Source organism: Colobus angolensis, unplaced genomic scaffold (assembly GCF_000951035.1).
Source record: "Colobus angolensis palliatus isolate OR3802 unplaced genomic scaffold, Cang.pa_1.0 Scaffold428, whole genome shotgun sequence".
NCBI classification, from domain to species: domain Eukaryota; kingdom Metazoa; phylum Chordata; class Mammalia; order Primates; family Cercopithecidae; genus Colobus; species Colobus angolensis.
Window position 1 is genome coordinate 1,441,579 of NW_012117688.1, and position 22,034 is coordinate 1,463,612.

The 22,034-nt window shown below is 35.8% G+C and overlaps 1 protein-coding gene across 2 annotated transcripts in view; it reads left to right on the plus strand.

Moving 5' to 3' along the window:
* Positions 1 to 22,034, plus strand: part of SOS2 (son of sevenless homolog 2 (Drosophila)) — a 113,200-nt gene that overhangs the window by 70,171 nt on the left and 20,995 nt on the right. For both annotated transcript variants that reach the window (XM_011956908.1, XM_011956909.1), the window contains 9 exons: positions 417 to 1,072; positions 1,540 to 1,621; positions 3,067 to 3,189; positions 7,063 to 7,166; positions 10,003 to 10,225; positions 14,616 to 14,735; positions 14,876 to 15,038; positions 20,028 to 20,145; positions 21,277 to 21,449. In XM_011956908.1, coding sequence (XP_011812298.1) covers positions 417 to 1,072; positions 1,540 to 1,621; positions 3,067 to 3,189; positions 7,063 to 7,166; positions 10,003 to 10,225; positions 14,616 to 14,735; positions 14,876 to 15,038; positions 20,028 to 20,145; positions 21,277 to 21,449 — 1,762 coding nt within the window. The remainder of the gene's footprint in view (positions 1 to 416; positions 1,073 to 1,539; positions 1,622 to 3,066; positions 3,190 to 7,062; positions 7,167 to 10,002; positions 10,226 to 14,615; positions 14,736 to 14,875; positions 15,039 to 20,027; positions 20,146 to 21,276; positions 21,450 to 22,034) is intronic.

The following is a 22,034-nucleotide window of genomic DNA, read 5'->3' on the forward strand; positions in this document are numbered from 1 at the left end:
AGAATCACTTAAACCCGGAAGGCAGAGGTTGCAGTGAGCCAAGATCATGCCATTGCACTCCAGCCTGGGGGACAAGAGCGAGACTTTGTCTCAAAAAAATAAAAAATAAAAATAAAAAAGATTAGCACTGTTATATTATTAGGATAGACTTAATAAATGTTTAAAAGTATAATCTATGAAAGAAATTTAGGATTTTTTGCAATTTTAGTTCTTATAGAGCCAGTAGTACTTCACTTTCATAATAATGAAATTGAGGGATGTATTATTTAGTGGCAAAGTTAGAACTAAATGCTGTGTGTAAAAGCTACTGATTGGTTATTTAATATTTTTTTCACATGATTTGAGATGGTTTATGCTTAAAACCATTTGGGTTGCCTAGCTATTGAATAAACTCTATTGTTTGTTTGTTTTTTTAGAGATCCTGTTTGCCCTTTTTATAGTCACCAATTAAGAAGCAAACACCTGGCTATCAAAAAAATGAATGAGATTCAGAAGAATATCGATGGATGGGAAGGCAAAGATATTGGACAGTGTTGTAATGAATTCATTATGGAGGGACCATTGACAAGAATCGGTGCCAAACATGAACGGCATATTTTTCTGTTTGATGGCTTAATGATCAGTTGTAAACCTAATCATGGCCAGACTCGGCTTCCAGGTTACAGTAGTGCAGAATACAGGTTAAAAGAAAAATTTGTCATGAGGAAAATACAAATTTGTGATAAAGAAGATACTTGTGAGTGCAAGCATGCTTTTGAATTAGTATCCAAAGATGAGAACAGCGTAGTATTTGCTGCTAAGTCTGCTGAAGAAAAAAACAACTGGATGGCAGCCCTTATTTCTCTTCATTATCGTAGTACTCTAGATCGAATGTTAGATTCAGTATTACTGAAAGAAGAAAATGAGCAACCACTGAGATTACCAAGTCCTGAAGTATATCGTTTTGTAGTAAAAGACTCTGAGGAAAACATTGTTTTTGAAGACAACTTGCAAAGTAGAAGTGGCATCCCCATTATTAAAGGAGGAACTGTAGTGAAGTTAATTGAAAGGTTAACATATCATATGTATGCAGGTATGTGAAACTCATTACACCTGCTGACCTAGGGCCTGGGACCCAAAAGCTTAAGGATGCTTAAAAATATTTGAGGCTTGGGGAAAAAACGGATTGCCTCCAAAATACAAAACTACTGCAAAAACAAAAAGAATAAATAAGAGAAGGAATTAAATGTGTAAAAATGTAATATTGTTAACTTCATTAATTATTGAATATTCATAAAATATACATATTCATGAATTTTGAATTTGAAAACAATTCTCGTTTATTAAGAATATACCATAGTATATTCTCTATGTCAGTATTTTTCTATATATGGCAGGGATATGATGGTATCCTGCCAGTACCATGATTGTCAGGAAGAGCCACAATCTGAGGAGCCAAAGTAAAAAGAAAAAGGGAAGAAGGCCTCCAGATATGGTACTTTGAGTTAATTAAACTGAGTACATTAAACATGAAACCTGTTTTATGCTCTGCCTTTTCAGATCCCAATTTTGTTCGTACTTTTCTTACCACATATCGTTCATTTTGTAAACCACAGGAATTGCTGAGCTTACTGATTGAACGGTAAGAAAAATATGTATTTCACTTATATTGACATTTTGTGAAAAATTAACTGTATTTTGTAAAGTGCCTAGTACCTAATAAATACTCAAGTAATTATTGAACATATTTTATTTGGCATTAAATCGGCAGTATTACTATTCTCTTGAAATAGAGTACTCCCCAAAATCTGTTTATAACACACATCTTCAGCTCTTAGAAATATTTCAAGTGGTAATCAGAAAGACTGCTTTGGAGGATGAAAGCACTATATTTTAATGAATATTGTTCTGTGGAATAAAATGATACTTTCTTAAAAGAGACTTTTCTACTTACCACTTTTTTTTTGACTGTAGACTACTTTGCCAAATACTTTCCACTTTTAAAACAAACTTGTTATGAAAAATTTCAAAACATATACAAGAGCAGATAGAAGAATATAATAAACCCATTTATTCATCAACCACCTTCAGTAATTATCAGCTCATTGTTTCATCTGTTTCCCTACAAATTTAAACACCCCACCCCATGATTGTTTTGAAGTAGATCCTAGACAACGTAATTCATCTATAAATATTTTTCTTTGTATCTCTAGAAAATATAGACTCTTATTTTTTTAATCAGATACCATTATTAAACCTAAAAAATCAGCAATTCCTTTATTATGATTAACTTTTAAAAATTAGTGTTGGGTTGAATTTTTTTTACTTAGTATTATAGTGGCATTTTAAATGTTTTATAGTTTAAAATGTAGAATCTGGACTCCAAAATGATTTTTTGTTTTACATTTTAAAACTTACTAAAACTTATTACTTATACCAAAGCTTATCAACTGTATTATCAAGATATAATTCTAGATCTCTAGCACTATGTTGTTTTATGAAACTAAATTTACCAGACTGAATCAGTGTAATGTGCTATGAAGATCTACTTAGTTCTGTTTCCATGTCCAGAAAAAGAAAGCACACTTGTTAGACTTATAGTTTAGCTGTATTTCCTATGTTTTGAGCAATTTTTTTTATTTTTATCTTATCCACTTAGGTAAATTATTTAAATATTGTTAAACATTCAGTTTTGGCCCTCTCTTTGAATTTGTACTCATTTAAAGAAATTTATTAGCCTACTTTCATTTTAATAATATAAATATTAAAGACAGATTAGGTAAGCCATTTCTATCATGTTCTTTAAATTGCTTATGAATTCTTTCCTTGGCTCTTTCCACTGGACCTTTTCTGTATTGATCAGTGCTAAAAAGCAAAACTTTAGTTTTTATGAAAGTAAGAATACAAAACCTTACTTTTGTGTAGCCAAAGACAGTTTTTTGTAGTATACCATACCTTAAGGGAAGTTTAACAGTAATCCATTTTTCATGAAAGTGGTAGGAAAGAAGGTTGCTTGGTCACAATATTTTCCTCCTTGTATTTTCATTATGTATGAACAGATTTTTCTCCTTTTGCTTTTCTTCTTAGGTTTGAAATCCCAGAGCCAGAACCTACTGACGCAGACAAATTGGCAATAGAGAAAGGCGAGCAGCCAATCAGTGCAGACCTTAAAAGATTTCGCAAGGAATACGTCCAACCAGTACAACTTAGGTTTGGTTTGAATATTTTATATATATATGTATACATATTTTATGTGTCAGTTTTCAATATATAGTTAACACAAAAGTTCTCAGCTTTTAATTCAAATGTAGGTAATATTTTTAACTTCACAGCAGTTAAGTTAAACTAAAAAAGTTCTTTCTCAGTGAAAGTATTCTTAAATACCCTAAAAAATTCAACCATTTAAATATCCTGTATTTGCATCACATATCTCTGGCATGTGATATGTTATGCTTATGTAGCAGGATACCTATTTGTTATAGTAAGTAAAAATTATAAAATTTCTTATGAGCTTGCCTGCTGTCAACCTTTTTTCACACTTTTTTCCTTCATTTCCCTTTGCGATCATATAGTAATCCTGGCTTTTTTACAATTTATAATATTTGTGGAAGTGTGGAAGTTCTAGCCCTTTTCCCACTTATCTCTCACAAAATATATAGACATTTGTTTAAGAAATCATTGCAATAATTTCTAAAAATGTATTTGATTATAGAAGCTTCCAGTTAATAAATACTACTGTGTGCCAGGGATTACCCTAAATGTTTTATCTTTTTAATCTCATTCTTACAACATGATTACTATTCCTACTTTATATATAAGGAAATTGAAACCTAGCAAGATGAAGTAATTTGAGCTAAGTTATATAAAGAGAGTGGCAGGACTCATGTCTGATTTTCTTTGTGTGTGTGTGTGTGTGTGTGTCTGTGTGTCTGTGTGTTTTCCACTAAGCATTGAAAATTGCTAATCCTTAGGGCTAATCCTTTGATTAGCCCTCTGTACAGTCCAAGTAACCGAAGTATTATCTACCCCCTTCCATTGGAAACCAAGTTATCTTATTAATTATATATAATCTAAATTTTTTCTCTGTAAATTTCAAGTGTCCTTGTTTACTGTTGACCAATAAATTGTAATTTTGGAACTGAGTATATTAGTTATTTATTTCCCAGGATAATTTCCACAAATAAATGCAGTTTTAGAAGAATGATAGTGCTCCCAGCTATATGTCTTTCACCAAAACTTTTAACATGTCATTCTTTGTATAAGAAGATGAGATTATTTATGTATCAGCAATAAATAAGTAATTAGTTTTTTCTGCTAGCTGTGATGCATTTGTACTTATCTACACTCACATGAAATCCCTTGATATGAGACATACATTTATGAAGTTGCTATTGGGTGGGGTAGGGGTGGGAGTATGATCTTTGATTCTCAGTCATATAAGCTCTTTAAGTATGTATTTCTAAGCATTTGCTGTATTCTCAGTCCTATACTTATAACTATGCTAAGTACAAAAATAACATAGACTGTCGTGATATTATGGCTTTATTGGGGACTTTACTGGGGGAAAAAGACACATGAAACAGTTATGTATTGTTCTACTTTGAGTGTTTAAGGGACTTAGACAAAATACATCCCTATAAAATTTCAGGAATAGCAAAGATTAGACCAGAGTAATTAGGGAAGGCATCTTGGAGAAGGTAAAATCTGAGATTGCTCCTAAAGGATGTATAGGCTTTAGATAGGTAGAAAGGTGATTGTAGGTATTCACGGTCATGGGAAATAGTATGAAGAAAGGTAAGAAGGCAGAAATAAGAATGGTGTGCTGAGGACACAGGTAAGGACGTTGACCTGAGAGGAATGTAAGCATTGTATTGCAAGAAGTAGTAGATGAGATTACCTATATGGAATTGGATGGAGTTGAAAACTCTGAAATCCAAGCCAAGTTATTAAACCTGTTATATAAATATTGAAAGATTTCTAGTAAAATGGATGGTAGTAATTTTTCTAACATTTTATTATGAAAAATTTTAACATACAGCAAAATTGAGAATTTTAAAATGAACACCCTAAACCCTCCACCTAGATATGTATTCATCTATTCATAGCTATTCATATATGTTCATTTATCATTCATCTATCAGTTCATTCATTAATTTTTGTATGAATTTTGAAGTACACTCCTTAAATACTTCAACTTGTATGTCAGTAACAGTTCAATGTTTGTTTTTCTTTTGTTCTAAAATGTGCATATAATGAAATACATTTTTTCTTGCTTCCACTGAAGACAGAAGATATACACATCTCAAGTGTACTTCTGTTGAGTTTTAACACATGCATCTCTATAATCCAAACGCCTTTCACGATATCGAATGTTACTACACCCCAGAAAGTTCCCTTACATTCCTTCTCATCAGTTTTGTTCCCATTGCCCAAAGGCAGTGTTCCAATTTCTCCCTCAATAGATTAGTTTTACCTGTTTTAGAGTCTTACATAAATGCATTCTTACAAACTCAATTTTGTGTCTTCTTTCACTTAACATGCTTTTGAATTTCATCCATGGTTTTGCCTGTATATCAATGGTTTATTTTATTGCAAGGTTGTGTTTTATTATATGAATATACCAGTTTATTAATTTTCCCACTAAAAGATACATGGGCTTTTTCTAGTTTTTTATTATTATGAATAAAGCCCGCTGTGAACTTTATCTTACCAGTCTTACTGTGAATATTTTTCACTTTTCTTGGGTAAATAACGCAGAGTGGAGTGGCTGGGTCATAAGATATGTGTGTGTTTAGTTTTGAAAGAAACTGCCAAAACTTCCCAAACATTCTCACCAGCAATGTTCTAGTTGCTTCATATTCTCATCAGTGTTTAGTAATGTCAGTCTTTGTGCCTTACCCATACTGTTGGGTGTAGCGGTATTTCATTCATACTTATTTTGTGAAGAATCTGTTCGAGTCCTCTGTCTAATTTTTATTGAGATACTTGTCTTTTTATTACTGAGTTGTAGGAGTAAGTTGGGTAGGACTGAATGCCAGTCCTTTGTCAGATAAACATTTTACAAATATTTTCTCTCCATGGCTTGCCTACTAATTTCCTTCTTTTCTTCCTTCTTTCCTTCCCTTTCCCTTTCCCTTCTTCCTCCTCCATTTTCCTCCTCTTCCCTCTCCCCTTGTCTTTCCTTTCCTTTCCATTGGCAAGGTTGATTAAATCTCTCTTTGTTATAGGTAATCATATTTGTGATACTGTAAAACAAAACAGTTCTCCTATTTTTTTCTTTTGAAATGAAATAAGAGACTGTAGGTATATGTGTAGATTACATAGAAATTTGATGATAGGCTGGGCATGGTAGCTCATGCCTATAATCCCAGCACTTTGGGAGGCCAAGATGGGCAGATCATCTGAGGTCAGGAGTTCGAGACCAGCCTGGTCAACATGGTGAAACCTTGTCTCTACTAAGAATACAAAAGTTAGCCCAGCATGGTGGCGGGCGACTGTAATCCCAGCTACTTGGGAGGCTGAGGCAGGAGAATCACTTGAACCCCCCGGAGTTGGAGGTTGCAGTGAGCCAAGATCGTACCATTGCACTCCAGCCTGGGCAACAAGAACAAAACTCCGTCTCAAAAAAAAAGAAAGAAATTTGATGATAGTACTTGAATTTAGAACCAGATACAGTGCATCTTAGTTGGTTTTCCATTTTAAGTGAAAAAATATCAAAATTTAAATCTTAAAAGTGCTTTTTATGAACTTACAATAGCTTTTATAATATAAAGCATAAGTTTTCCACATATGAATAAAGAAAAGGTATTTTTCCTTAACATAAATGGGAAGTACAGAAACCACTATTTTTATGCTTATAAATATGTTAAAAGTATACGTTTTATTAATAAATAATACACAGTTTGGAGACCTACTCTCCTCTTGTCATTGAAGCACTTAAGGTATTAATTAAATACAAATTAGAGAGTCTTTGAGTATTGTGTTGACCCTTGTATATAAAGCTATCATCATGGCATTAGAGAAGGAAGAAGTGTAATTGAACACTTATGTTTCACTAAAATGTGTTTCTTTCCATTTTATCAGGATCTTAAATGTATTTCGGCATTGGGTTGAACATCATTTTTATGACTTTGAAAGAGATTTGGAGTTGCTTGAAAGACTAGAATCCTTCATTTCAAGTGTAAGAGGTATATTATTTAAAGGTTTGATTGAATCTTATATTGCACATGAGTTTATGTTCAAATCTGTGTGACTTTAAGAAACTAAAACATTTCTCCTTTTTTTTTTGAAACAGCTTTGCTTTGTTGTCCAGGCTGGAGTGCAGTGGTGCCATCTCAGCTCACTGCAACCTCTGCCTCCTAGACTCAAGTGATCTCTTGCCTCAGCCTCCTAAGTAGCTGGGACTACAGGCACATGCCATCACGCCTGGCTAATTTTTGTATTTTCAATAGAGATGGTATTTCACCATGTTGGCCAGGCTGGTCTCAATCTCCTGACCTCAGGTGATCCACCCGTCTCAGCTTCCCAAAGCGCTGGGATTACAGGCATAAGCCACCATGCCTGGCCAGCATTTTTCATTTTTAAAAAGCTGAAATAAAATTTGGAATGTTTTTTATAGATGGCAAGAAGCTCATATATGTTTAGAATCATCTGAGGTCTCAGAACTTTGCCTTTTCAAGTTTTTGAGGAGAATATTTCTTTTAAAGAAGTCAAAAGTCCTCTTTAATAAATTTAAGCTATTTAATTTTATCTCATTGCAAGGTTGCCATTTCTTCAACTGAATAAAATATGTGTAATTTTATGTTTTCTTACTTTCTTTAATCTTTTTCTTTAATTTTAATGATTAACAGGTTTCTTATAATATTTACATCTTCTGAAATGTTTTTGGTGTATTTCTGAAATCTGAAAGAGAGGAGTTTTCTACTTTAAGTTTCAGAATCATAGCCCAAGAAATGAAATCCTAGGCCATGAACATTTAAACAAATGTGTCATCAAATGTATATTATTGAATCAAGAACATTTATGTTTTATCTGACATTATAGGGCATTACAAATACTATATACAGGTGTAACTTATTTCGTGTTCTACTTGTTCTTTAAGGGGAATATTATTTAAAGTTAAGAATGTTATTCCTTTGTTTCTAATTTGAGATGTTTATGATACATTTTTATGTGTACCTTAAAATTTTCGTAATACTACAGTTTCAAATTGTATTCTAGGCCAGTGCAATGGCTCACACCTAGAATATCCCACCCAGCACTGTGGGAGGCAGAGGTGGGCTGATTGCTTGAGCCCAGGAGTTCGAGACCAGTCTGGGCAAAATGGCAAAACCCAGTCTCTACAAAAAATATGAAAATTAGCCAAGCGTAATGACATGCGCCTGTAGTCCCAGCTACTCAGGAGGCTGAGGTGAAGCGATCACTTAAGCCCAGAGCTCGAGGCTGCAGTGACCTGAAATTGCGCCACTGCCCACAAGCCTGGGCAGAGTGAGACCTCTCTGTCTCAAAACAAACAAAAAACAAAAATTTATATTCTAAGTGAGAACACTGGATTAGACACAATCTAAGAAGCTTCTAAAATACACACACACACTAGACTAAATTAAGTAAATGGTTATGTTAATGTCCAAAGTTCTTTTCTATACTAGTTAGACTTCAGAATAACCAAATCGTTCATGAGGAAAAGTTTATTTTTGTGGAAGTATTTCAACTAGTAAGTGAAGAAGGAATGGTAGAATATCACATTTCTCAGTTCCTAGTAAAATAATAAACCTAGGGAATTATCATGAGTGGATGGTGACATCACATAAAGGTAACTAGATATGCCTCCTATTAGAAGTATTCTTGGCAAGTATTTGTGTCATAAAATTAATCCTGAATCAGACCAAGTCACTATATCTCACTTTACAGAAAATATAGAGGACAGAAAAACATGGCAAATGACAATTTCTTCCACAAAGTGCAAGCAAAAATATGCAATAAAGCAGCAACCTGTAGATTAAAGGAGACTTGAGACACATTGACTCAATGCAATACGTGCCATCTTGTTCAGATCCCTTTTCAAGCTAACTATAAGAAAATATGGCCAGGCGCAGTGGCTCATGCCTGTAATCCTAACACTTTGGGAGGCCAAGGCAGGCAGATCACTTGAGCCCAGGAGTTCAAGACCAGCTTGGGCAACATGGAGAAACCCCGTTTCTACTAAAAATACAAAAATTAGGCCGGGCGCGGTGGCTCATGCCTATAATCCCATTACTTTGGGAGGCCGAGGCGGGCGGATCACGAGGTCAGGAGTTCGAGACCAACCTGGCCAACATGGTGAAACCCCATCTGTACTAAAAATACAACAAAGTTAGCCGGGTGTGGTAATGTGCGCCTGTAATCCCAGCTACTCAGGAGGCTGAGGCAAGAGAATTGCTGGAACCCGGGAGGCAGAGGTTGCAGTGAGCTGAGATCATGCCATTGCACTCCAGCCTGGGTGACAGAGTGGGACTCCATCTCAAAAAAAAAACAAACTAAAAAAAAAAACAAAAATTGGTCAGGCGTGGTGGTATGTGCAGTCCCAGCTACTTGGGAGGCTGAGGTGGGAGGATCGCTTGAGCCTGCAACATGAAAGTTGCAGTAAGCTGAGATTGCACCACTGCATTCCAACCTGGGTCACAGAGCAAGACCCTGTCTCAAAAAAAAAAAAAAAAAAAAGGAAAATAATCAGAGAAGTGTGAACAGTGACAAAATTCTTGAAGATAACAATGTATTAAGAAGTTGTCAGTTTTATGTGTGATAATGGTGTTGTGGTTATTACTTTAAATAGTGTTTTAAAGATGCTTAAATATGAATGAAATATGTCTTGGATTTGTTTCAGAATAACATATGTTCTATCATATTTAGGGTTAGATAAAATAAAAATTGGCCATGAGTTGATAATTGTTGAGGCTGGGTGAAATTTCAGTTAAGGATTAAATGAAGATTTGTAGTCATGTGTGCCAAGTAAAAGACGTTTTTGTTTATGTGTTCTTTTTCCAGGGAAAGCTATGAAGAAATGGGTAGAGTCAATCGCTAAGATCATCAAGAGGAAGAAGCAAGCTCAGGCAAACGGAATAAGCCATAATATTACCTTTGAAAGTCCACCTCCAGCAATTGAATGGCATATCAGCAAACCAGGACAGTTTGAAACATTTGATCTCATGACACTTCATCCAATAGAAATTGCACGTCAGCTGACACTTTTGGAGTCTGATCTCTACAGGTAGACAATTAATGTTAATTTCTTGCTTTATTTTTAAGAACCTTGAACATTATGTATTTTCAAAACATTTTGCACATTATTCATGAGTGCTTAAAAATACCTCATCTACTCTCATGGGCTTAGAGGAAAGGTCATAGCACAGTTTTTAACTAGTCTGCCCTGCAAGTAAAAGTCTTATATCACTATTTAGGCCTAGACTGGGGACTAGCAATCCATCACAAGAGGAATGGCAGGAAGAAGATTTTCAAGTCTACCACCTGTCTCCAACTTCTAATACTTTCTCACCTTGGTTTAGTTTGAGGTCAGTCAGTCAAGTCAGTTAGTATGGATGCTAGGCCCTTAGCAGCTAAATGAATAGAATATTGTGTGAGATGGGTTTTCTTTTCTCATTTACAACTCAGGCTCTTGTGAAGGGTACAGGCCTTGCATGTAACAACTCTCTGTCAAAAAATGTCACTACCGTTATTCCATCAAAAACTTTTCTACACCAACCTCTCTGTTTTCCCCTCCTCCCAATCCTTCCCAGCCACTAATACCTGCAGTTCTACTCTCTACTTCCATAAGTTCATAATTTTTTTAGTTTTCATATATGAAAGGGAACATGTTATGTTTTTCTTTCTGTGCCTGATTAATTTTGCTTAACATAAGGTCCTCCAGGCTCATCCATGTTGCCTTGAATGATGGGCTTTCATTCTTTTTTTATGGCCGAATAGTGTTCCATTGTATATATATACCACATTTTCTTTATTCATTAATCTGTTATTGGACATTTAGGTTGATTCCATATCACTATTGTGAGTAGTATAGGAGCCCCCTTTTAAAATATAAATATGCTTGGCTGGGCATGATGGTTCATGCCTAAACCCCAGCACTTTAAGGGGCTGAGGTGGGTAGATCACTTGAGACCAGGAGTTCAAGACCAGCCTGAGCAACATGGCAAACTCTGTCGTACAAAAACTGCAAAAAATAGCCAGGCATGGCAGCTCGGGCATGTAGTCCCAGTTGCCTAGGGCCTGAGATGGGAAGGTCACTTGAGGTCGAGGCTGCAGTGAGCCAAGATCGTGCCACCGCACTTCAGCTTGAATGACAGAGTGAGACCCTATCTCAAAAATAAAATAAAAATATTCTCAAAGAATTATCCTGATTAGCAGCCAATTTTTAAATAAAGATTACACAGGGAAAAGCAAGAATATATAAAATTTAGTGATAATAGGTAATACAGTAAGGTACGTTTACTATATTACGTTTACTTTATGTTCTTTAGAATTTGCTTAGTTTGCACTGGCTATGCCATTCAGAACCAGACTTGACTCAAAATGTTACGTTATATTTTAAGTAATTTAGAATCCAGGTAGCTTTGTTTATATTGTGGGATTTGTGATAGGTAGAAATGAAGGGACTTATTACTTGAGGTAAAAAAAGCAAATAGTACTGCATTATGTTTTTTCTCGCAATGTAATTGTTTTACATGAATTGACATCAGAAAAAAAGCACGTCACTTCATGTGGACCTACTTTCAGGACATAGAAAAATACCCAATATTGACATCATTTGTAAACTAAATTCCTTTTTTTTTTGTTTTTTGTTTTTTGTTTTTTGGGATGGAGTCTTGCTCTGTCACTCAGGCTGGAGTGCAATTGCACAATCTCGGCTCACTGCACCCTCTGCCTCCCAAGTTCAAGTGATTTTCCTGCCTCAACCTCCCGAGTAGCTGGGATTACAGGTGTGTGCCACCATGCCCAGCTAATTTTTTGTATTTTTAGTAGAGATGGGGTTTCACCATGTTGGCCAGGGTGGTCACGAACTCCTGACCTCCAGTGATCCACCTGTCCCAGCCTCCCAAAGTGCTGGGATTACAGGCATGAGCCACCACACCCAGCCTTGTAAACTAAATTTCTGGTGAAATAATAGAGCCACTTTAAGAAAACATTTCAGAAACTGTTAGCAAGTACTTATTTGTACACAAATCTACGGATGAAAAAATGTTTTTTTAATGAGTAACCAAGTCTGTAGGCCATTGATGGCAATGCCACTGGTCAGTTAAAAAAAAAATAGAGATAGGGTCTCACTGTGTTGCCCAGGCTGGCCTTAAACTCCTGGCCTCAGGCAATCCTCCTGCCTTGGCCTCCCAGATGCTGGGATTACAGGCGTGAGCCACTGTACTTGGCCAATTTTTAAATTATGTAATTCTGACTCACTGTATACAATGATTTAATCTGCTCTTCTGTCTGAATTTTAATTAAATACTCAGGCATTCAAAAAATATAGGAAATAATATGAATATTCATGAACAACAAAAACATTTTAGATAAAATTGAAATCCTTTGTATAATTCTCCCCAATCTTATTGCTCTCTTTCCCCTAAGAAATCACCACCACCCTGAATTTGATGTTTACTATTTCTCTTTATATTTTTATAATTTATATACATACACAGAAATTCATAAACAATATATAGCATTGTTGTTGTACACTTTTTTTTTGTTTTTTAAGAAACAGAGTCTCACGCTGTTGCCCAGGCTGGAGTGCAGGGGCACAGTCATAGCTCACTGTAGCCTTGAACTCCTGGGCTCAAGCAATTCTCCTTCCTCAGCCTCTCAAGTAGCTAGAACTACAGACATGCACCACCATACCTGGCTAATTTTTTTTTTAAAAATTCATAGAGATGAGATCTTGCTGTGTTGCCCAGGATGGTCTTGATCTTGGCCTCAAGTTGTCCTCCCACCTCAACCTCCCAAAATGCCAAGATTACAGGTGTGAGCTATAGTGCCCAACTGGTTTTTTATTGTTGTTTGTTTGTTTAAGATGGGGTCTCACTCTGTCACGCAGGCTGGGGTGCAGTGGCATGATCATAGCTCACTGCAGCCCCAAACTCTAGGCTCAAGCAGTCTTCCCACCTCAGTCTCTCAGTAGCAGAAACTACAGGGAGGAACTACTGTGCCTGGTTTTTTTATTTAACTTTTTTGAGATAGGATCTCATTATGGTTGCCCAGGATAGTCTCAAACTCCTTGCCTCAAGCAATTCTCCCACCTCATCCTCCCAAGTAGCTGGGATGATAGGTGCACACCACTGCACCTCAGCTTGTTTCACACATTTTTTAAACTGCATATACTTACATGTCATTCTGCAACATGCTGTTTACTTAAATTGTTTTTGGCATTTGTTCAAGTGAATGAATATAGTTCTAGTTAGCTTATTTTAGATGCTGTGTAGTGTTGCATTATATTTATACTCCACAATTTATCCAGTCTTTGGATGATGAGCCTCTATTCACTCTTGCAAATAATGCTTCACTAACATTCTTGTAAACGTTTTCTTATAACATTGTTTTTTGTTTGTTTGTTTTGAGACCAAGTCTCACTCTATTGCCCAGGCTGGAGTGCAGTGGCATGATCTCGGCTCACTGCAACCTCTGCTTCCTAGGTTCAAGCGATGCTCCTGCCTCAGCCTCCTAAGTAGCTGGGACTACAGGCACGCACTACTACACCCAGCTGATTTTTTTGTATTTTCAGTAGAAACGGGGTTTCGCCTTGTTGGCCAGGCTGTTCTTAAACTCCTGACCCCAAGTGATCCGTCTGCCTCAGCCTCCCAAAGTGCTGGGATTACAGGCATGAGCTGCTGCACCTGGCTCTTATAAATTTGTGTCGGAGTTTATCTAGGATATATGCATACTTAAGAGTTGAATTGCTGAGTCATCCGGTATGTATCTCTTCAGTACTATGAGATCTTGCCAAATTATTTTACAAAGCGGTTGTATCAATTTTTACTTCCGTATTGGTGTTCCTGTTTCATTATATTTTTACCCATTTGGAATTATCGGACTTTTTTTTTCTTTTTCTTTTATTTTTTTTGAGACAGAGCTTTGCTTTTGTTGCCCAGGCTGGAGTGCAATGGTGCGATCTCAGCTCACCGCAACCTGCGTCTCCTGAGTTCAAGCGATTCTCTTGCTTCAGCCTCCCAAGTAGCTGGGATTACAGACATGCGCCACCATGCCTGGCTAATTTTGTATTTTAATACAGACAGGGTTTTCCATGATGATCAGGCTGGTCTCGATCTCCTCACCTCAGGTGATCCGCCCGCCTCGGCTTCGCAAAGCGCTGGGATTACGGGCATGAGCCACTGTGCCCAGCCTTGAATTATCAGACTTTTGTTCATCTAATAAGAGTAAAACAGGATTTCATTGTGGTTTTATGTTATTTTCTCAGAGTAAGGGATAAAGTATGTTTTCATGTTTGTAGCTATTTGGGTCTATTCCTCTCTGAATTACTTGTTCATATATGTGTTCATCTATCTTTTGGGTTAATTGTCTTTTTCTTACTAAGTTTTAGAAGATCTTTAAGTAATACTAATCCTTTATAGATTAAATTGCCCTGATTTTTAATTCCATAGGAAAGTTCAACCATCTGAACTTGTAGGAAGTGTGTGGACCAAAGAAGATAAAGAAATAAATTCTCCAAATTTATTAAAAATGATTCGCCATACCACAAATCTCACCCTCTGGTTTGAAAAGTAAGTTTTAATTTACTCTTACAACTTGCTAATAGCCATAATATTAAGTCATATTTAAGCTAAAATTCTGGCTACACATAATCTTGTTTTCTAAATGAGGTGAAGAAATTTTCTAAGCTACGAATTTTTGTTGTTGTTAGATGCATTGTGGAAGCAGAAAATTTTGAAGAACGGGTTGCAGTACTAAGTAGAATTATAGAAATTCTGCAAGTTTTTCAAGATTTGAATAATTTCAATGGCGTATTGGAGATAGTCAGTGCAGTAAATTCAGTGTCAGTATACAGACTAGACCATACCTTTGAGGTAAGTTTTAGGCTTAACATTTTCATTTTTCTTGGGAATGATAAAATTAGCATAAAAGAAATTTCATCTGTCATCTATCGTTTTTATTAAATTATTTATGAATTCATCCTTGCTTCTTAAACACAGTGATATAAATACATTAGAATATATGTTGATATATTAGTTAATATATGAGTGTGATATATAATATGTGAATCCTAGGCTTATATTAGAAAATATATCAATATTTTATAAAGAATATGAGACTTACACTGCCGTGTAATGTACTTACCTAAATGTAATGAAGTTCCAAGTGGATTTATTCAATGACACATTGATTGATAGTCTCAAATGACAAAGGATTTTAAATATAAAAATACAAATAATGTCCTAATCACCTTTAGATAGTCCATAATAAAATAATACGGGAAGAACTATTTCAAAAACTTAAATTTGGCCAGGCGTGGTGGCTCACACCTGTAATCCCAGCACTTTAGGAGGATGAGGCAGGTGGATCATCTGAGCTCAGGAGTTCGAGACCAACCTGGACAACACAGAGAAACCCTGTCTCTACTAAAAATACAAAAATTAACTGGGCATGGTGGTGCACGCCTGTTATCCCAGCTACTCAGGAGGCTGAGACAGGAGAATTGCTTGAACTCAGGAGGTGGAATTTGCAGTGAACTGAGATCGCACCACTATACTCCAGGCTGGGCTACAGAGTGAGACTCTGTCTCAAAAAAAAAAAAAAAAAAACAGTATTTTATTTTTTAAATGTAAAATATGTGTTTAACATCTACTATTGAAAATTCAGGAGATATAGAAAATAGGGAGATATTTTGCATATATATTTTTAATAACAAAATTGAGGTTATATTGTACATAGATTTTTATGGCCTTTTTCTCATAAACAGTTTTCTATTTTTGTATTAGCTTATCTTCAAAAACAAGGTTTTAATGGCTTCATGGTTTTCTATCATGGATAAATCATAATTTATTCCAATGGTAGATTGTGGGACAATTATTTCTGATTTTTTTCTGTGATAATTTATCATGGAATATTCACATATAGAAGTCTTTGTAAGAGCTTGATTATTTCAAGAAATAATCTAGGGGTGGAAATCCTGGGTCTGAGTATTTGTATACTTTAAGACTTTTAATACTTTTGCCAAGGTGTTTTGTAGCAGGATACGATAAATGCCCCTTGGTATTATGTACTATATTAAAAGCTTCTGGCCAGGTGTAGGGCTCTCACCTGTAATCCCAACACTTTGGGAGGCAGAGACAGGAGGATCACTTGAGCCCAGGTGTTGAAGACCAGTCTAGGCAACATAGGGAGACCCCATCTCTACAAAAATAAAAATAAAAAATTAACCAGGCGTGGTAGCGCATGCCTCTGCGGGGGGCAGGAATCGCATTTTTAAATTGTGTCTTAAAAAATAACTAGTGAGGCTGGGCGCAGTGGCTTACCTGTAATCCTAGCACTTTGGGAGGCCAAGGCAGGTGGATCACCTGAGGTCAGGCTGGTCTTGAACGCCTGGGCTCAGGTGATCTGCCTGCTTTGGCTTCCCAAAGTGTTGGGATTGCAGGTCTGAGCCACTGCACCTGGCCAACCCAGCCTAGTCTTAAGCCACTGCTGGGCACGGTGGCTCATGCCTGTAATCCCAACGTTTTTGGGAGTCCGAGGTGGGCAGATCGCCTGAGGTCAGGAATTCGATACCAGCCTGGCTAACATGATGAAATCCCGTCTCTACTAAAACTACAAAAATTAGCCAGGCTTGGTGGCATGTGCTTGTTTGTAATCCCAGCTACTCAGGAGGCTGAGGCAGGAGTATCACTTAAGCTTGGCAGGTGGAGGTTGCAGTGAGCAGAGATTGCCCCACTGCACTCCAGCCTGGGCAACAGAGTGAAACTTGTTCTCAAAATAAATAAATTAATAACTAGTGAGGTTGAATATGTATTTATTGGGTACTTTATGATTTATATATTCATTTCCTCTCTCATTTTTGGGGGGAGGGTGTTTGCATTTTGTTGATTTTTTTTTTTTTTTTTTTTTTCTAAAGAGACAAGGTCTTGTTCTGTCGCCCAGGCTGGAGTGCCAGTGGCATGATCATAGCCCACTGCAGTCTCGAACTCCTGGGCTCAAGGGATCGTCCTGTCCCAGCCTCTTGAGTAGCTGGGATTATAAGCATTGCTCAGCTGCATTTTATTCATTTATATGGATTTTTCATATATTAAATATACTAAAACTTAGACTGTACGTATTTTCTCATTTGTTTGTCTTTTATCTGCTTTTTTAATTTAAAAAATGTATAATGCTTTGACATAAGGAAGTTTTATCATTTTTATTTTGTTGCATGTATCAGTCTCTTCATTTATGGTTTCTTCCTTTGCTTTTGCACCTGGAAAGACTTTTTTTAACTAAAGGATACCAAGTTAGAAACTCAGCCATGTAAATACTGCCTTTGGGAATGTGCGTTTTTACAGTCTTTCTGGAAAGCAGTCTAACAATATATGTTAAAATTAAAAATATGCATACTCTTAGGACCCAGAATTGTAAGAAATAAATGCACCAGAATATAAAGTTATGTGTACAAAGATACAGTTACTGCAGCATTAGTTGTAGTAGCAGAAACAGGAAACAACCTGAATGTCTATCAATAAGAGAATGATTAAATACATCCTCTTATACCTATATTGTAGAATATTGTTCAGCTGTAGAACAAAGTGAATGGGATATATGTGTATTGTGGAAGAACATTTGTGGTATTTTAGTGGGGGAAAAGCTTCAGAATGGCTATAACATTATTCCATTTTAGTATAACAAAGCAGAGCAAACCCCAAACCTCTAAATGGAATTGGATAAGTATTGAGAATAATGTGGGAGGATACATACTCCTCTTTTAACGTTATTTATTTATTTATTTATTTATTTTTAGTGGCTTGTGATTGGAGGGGAATAGAGGAAAAACTGCTTTATACGTATATTTTTCTGTTTAGATGTTTGCATTTTATTGATTTGTATGAACTTTATATATTAAAGGTATTAATACTTAGTCAAATATTATTAAATAGGCCAGGTGCAGTGGCTCATGCCTGTAATCCCAACACTTTGGGAGGCTGAGGTGGGTGGATTACATGAGACCAGGAGTTTAAGACCAGCCTGGCCAACATGATGAAACCCCAACTCTACTAAAAATATAAAAATTACCCAGGCGTGGTGGCATGCGCCTGTAATCCCAGCTACTTGGGAGGCTGAGGCAAGAGAATCACTTGAACCCAGGAGGCAGAGGTTCCAGTGAGCCGAGATCGCACCACTGCACTCTATCCTGTGTGACAGAGCAAGACTCCATCTCAAAAAAAAAAAAAAAAAAATCTATTTAATAAATGTGTCATAAATTGAATGCCAATATATGTGGGCATTTTGTTGGTCTCTCCGTTCTGTTCCTTTGATCTATTTGATTACTCTTGTGCCAGTGCCACTTGTCTAAACTATCATAACTTTATAGTAGTCCTTGATAGAGAAGAGTAGGGCAAATCCTCGCCAATCTTACTGTTTTTCAGGAGGAACCTATTCTTGGCCCTTTATTCTCCTATATAAATTTTAGAATCAATTTAAGCTTCATTTTTTAAAATTGGCATTTTGATAGGAGTTGCACTGGATCTCTAAATCCAATTAAGATTAGTGAAGAACTGACATTTTTATAGTAAAGAGTCTTTTCAACTATGAACATCATTTATCTCTTCATTTATTTACTCAGTTAATAAAGTTTTGTGGGGATTTTTTTGTTTCAATAGAGATCGCACACCTCTTTTGCTAGTTTTAGATTAGAATTACTTTGTTTTTAGTGACCTTAGAGATAGGGTCATACTTTGTCACCCAGTGTGGAGTATAGTGGCATGATCATAGCTTACTGCAGCCTCCTATTCCCAGGCTCAAGCAATCCTCCTGAGTATTTGGGACTTAGTCTCCTGAGTATTTGAGACTATAGGCACGTGCCACCCTGCTAAGCTAATTTTTAAAATTTTAGGTGGAGATTGGACATTGCTATGTTGCGCAGACTGGTTTCGAACTCCTGGCCTCAAACGTTTCTCCCACCCCAGCCTCTCTAAAGTGCTGGGATTACAGGTGTGAGCCACTGCACTTGGCCAGAATATTTTTTTAATCACAATTTATTTATTGATGATATCTAGAAGTGCAGTTAGTTTTTGTCTATTGGTTTTATATGTAGCAACATTGCTGATTCTCTCATTAACATTCTATATGTAGATTCATTGGAGCTTCTTCATGGGAAGTCATATCCTCGTGAATAGTGACAGATTTTTTTCTTTCCAATCCCTAGCTCTTTATTTCTTTTTCTTGTCCATGCTAGCTAGGACTTCTGTATAGTATTGAATAAAAGCTCCAGTGTTGTCCCCTTGGCTTTTTCCTTGATTTAAAAGAAATTGACTGAATGGTTCTCCATGAAGCATAATGTTTGCTCTGGAGTTTACGTGTGTGTGTGTATGTTTTTTCTGAAGTAAAAATTAATTTTCAATAAGAAGATCTAGTAATGAAGTATAAAAGAAATTCTAGTTTACTTCATTTACTAAAGTTTTGTTCAAGTCTTCTTGCCTTCCGATAGTTGTCTTCTCCTTACCAAAACCCCAACCCTTAGCCCCAAAAGATATTTCAGTGGAAAAATATTTGAATGTTCAGGGGTTATAATTTTCCTCTTCTACAGCTATGACTTGAAACCCTGGCTAGTCAAAATGACCCACAAGGCATGATGTAGAATTTTTTTTATTGCTTAATCTTCTAATTTATATGAGTAAATTATGGGTTTTGTATTTATAGATAAAGAGAGGAGAAATCACTTCAGGTAAGTGTACAAAGGAATACCACTCATCTCTTAATTTAAAAAATTGTTTTCCAGATAATTTGCAAAATTTTATAAAATTTAAAGATTTGCATTTATAAAATACGATTGAATTGCAAACAGTTTATACTCAATTTATATATACTTTAAGGCATTGCAGGAAAGAAAAAGGAAAATTTTGGATGAAGCTGTGGAATTAAGTCAAGATCACTTTAAAAAATATCTAGTAAAACTTAAGTCAATCAATCCACCTTGTGTGCCTTTTTTTGGTAAGTTACTAAATATGGGTATATTTTGAGGGTTAGCGTGTGATAGCCAAAAGAAAGCAGTCTTCAGAGGCACATTATTCTATATCTGAGATCATCTACTTTTATTAGCTCTCTGTATTGATAAATAATAAAACTATTATCTATAAAATGAAGACTATAATATCTCATAGGGTTGTTATAAATAAGGATTAAAAATATTTTATCTGTGCTACTTAAGTCTAGCACATAGGGCACACTCATGAAATGGTAACTGTTATTTTTTATCATAACTGTGTCACATCTACAGCATTTGCTTTCTCTTTAATTTATTAAAAGCTTTTATGTGATTTTTAAATTTAAAATATTGTTGTGTATGATTGAAATTGAATAATTTAAATCAAATTTTGCCAATTTCAACAATTTTGGTATTTTGGGCCAAATAATTATTTGTTGTGATGGGCTGTCTTGTGCATGGTAGGATCTGTAGCAGCATCCTGGCCTCTATTCACTACACTCCAATAGCCCCTGGAGTTGTAACCAAAAATGTCTCTAGACATTCCTAAATATCCCCTGGAGGACTAAATTGTCCCCGGTTGAGAACCACCAATTTAAATGAACCAGCAATTATGCATGAAAAAGGGACTAAAAACTTTTTTATTGTTCATGAGTGAGAAGTAATTATTTTTCTATCTAAATTACAGGCTCTGAAAAAACATAGTTTATAAGCCTATAGACTTACTAACCAAATTTGACTTAAAATTAATTTATTGATTAATAATCACTTAAGATACTTGGCATTAAATATTTATAATCAAATATTAAAACATTTGGTTAGAATAGATTTAACATAACTTGCACTTGGTGAAATTAGGGTTTAGAAAATCTTAATTTGCCATTTCTTAGATTAGCAACCTTTCTGTTTGTGTAAGCCAGTAGCTTTTGTTTTCTTTTTATTTTAAATTATTTCTCTTTAAAAAATTCTTTATGGAGAGTTAATGATTGTTTATCAGAGACTTAACATTTTAGTAGTAGGGTTGCTGAATAGTATAGGATGTCTTTGAACTTTACTAGTTCAGTTTTTTTCCCAAATAATTGATTAAATAAAATTTTAAATAACTTTTCTTTAAATTCTCTTTTTTTTTTTTTTACTAGGAATATATTTAACAAATATTCTGAAGACCGAAGAAGGGAATAATGATTTTTTAAAAAAGAAAGGGAAAGATTTAATCAATTTCAGTAAGAGGAGGAAAGTAGCTGAAATTACTGGAGAAATTCAGCAGTATCAGAATCAGCCTTACTGTTTACGGATAGAACCAGATATGAGGGTAAATATTTTCTTTGCTTATCTTTAAAAGAGAACATGTTAACGGGTACCAAAAAAAAAAAAAAAAATAGAATGGATAAGACATACTATTGGATCGCACAACACAGTGATTATAGTCAATAATAACTTAATTGCAGGTTTAAAAGTGACTATACGAGGCCAGGCACTATGGCTCACACCTGTAATCCCAGCACATTGGGAGGCTGAGGCAGGCAGATCGCTTGAGATCAGGAGTTGGAGACCAGCCTGGGCAGCATAGTGAAACCCCGTTTCTACTAAAAATACCCCAAAAAATTGGCTAGTCATGGTGCTGGGTGCCTGCAGTGCTAGCTACTCAGGAGTCTGGGGTGGGAGAATCAGTTGAGCCTGGGAGGGGTAGGTTGCAGTGAGCCGATACAGCGCCACCGCATTCCAGCCTGGGTGATAGAGTAAGACTCTGTCTCAAAATAATAATGGTAGGCTGGGCGCAGTGGCTCAAGCCTGTAATCCCACCACTTTGGGAGGCCGAGACGGGTGGATCACGAGGTCAGGAGATCGAGACCATCCTGGCTAACATGGTGAAACCCTGTCTCTACTAAAAATACAA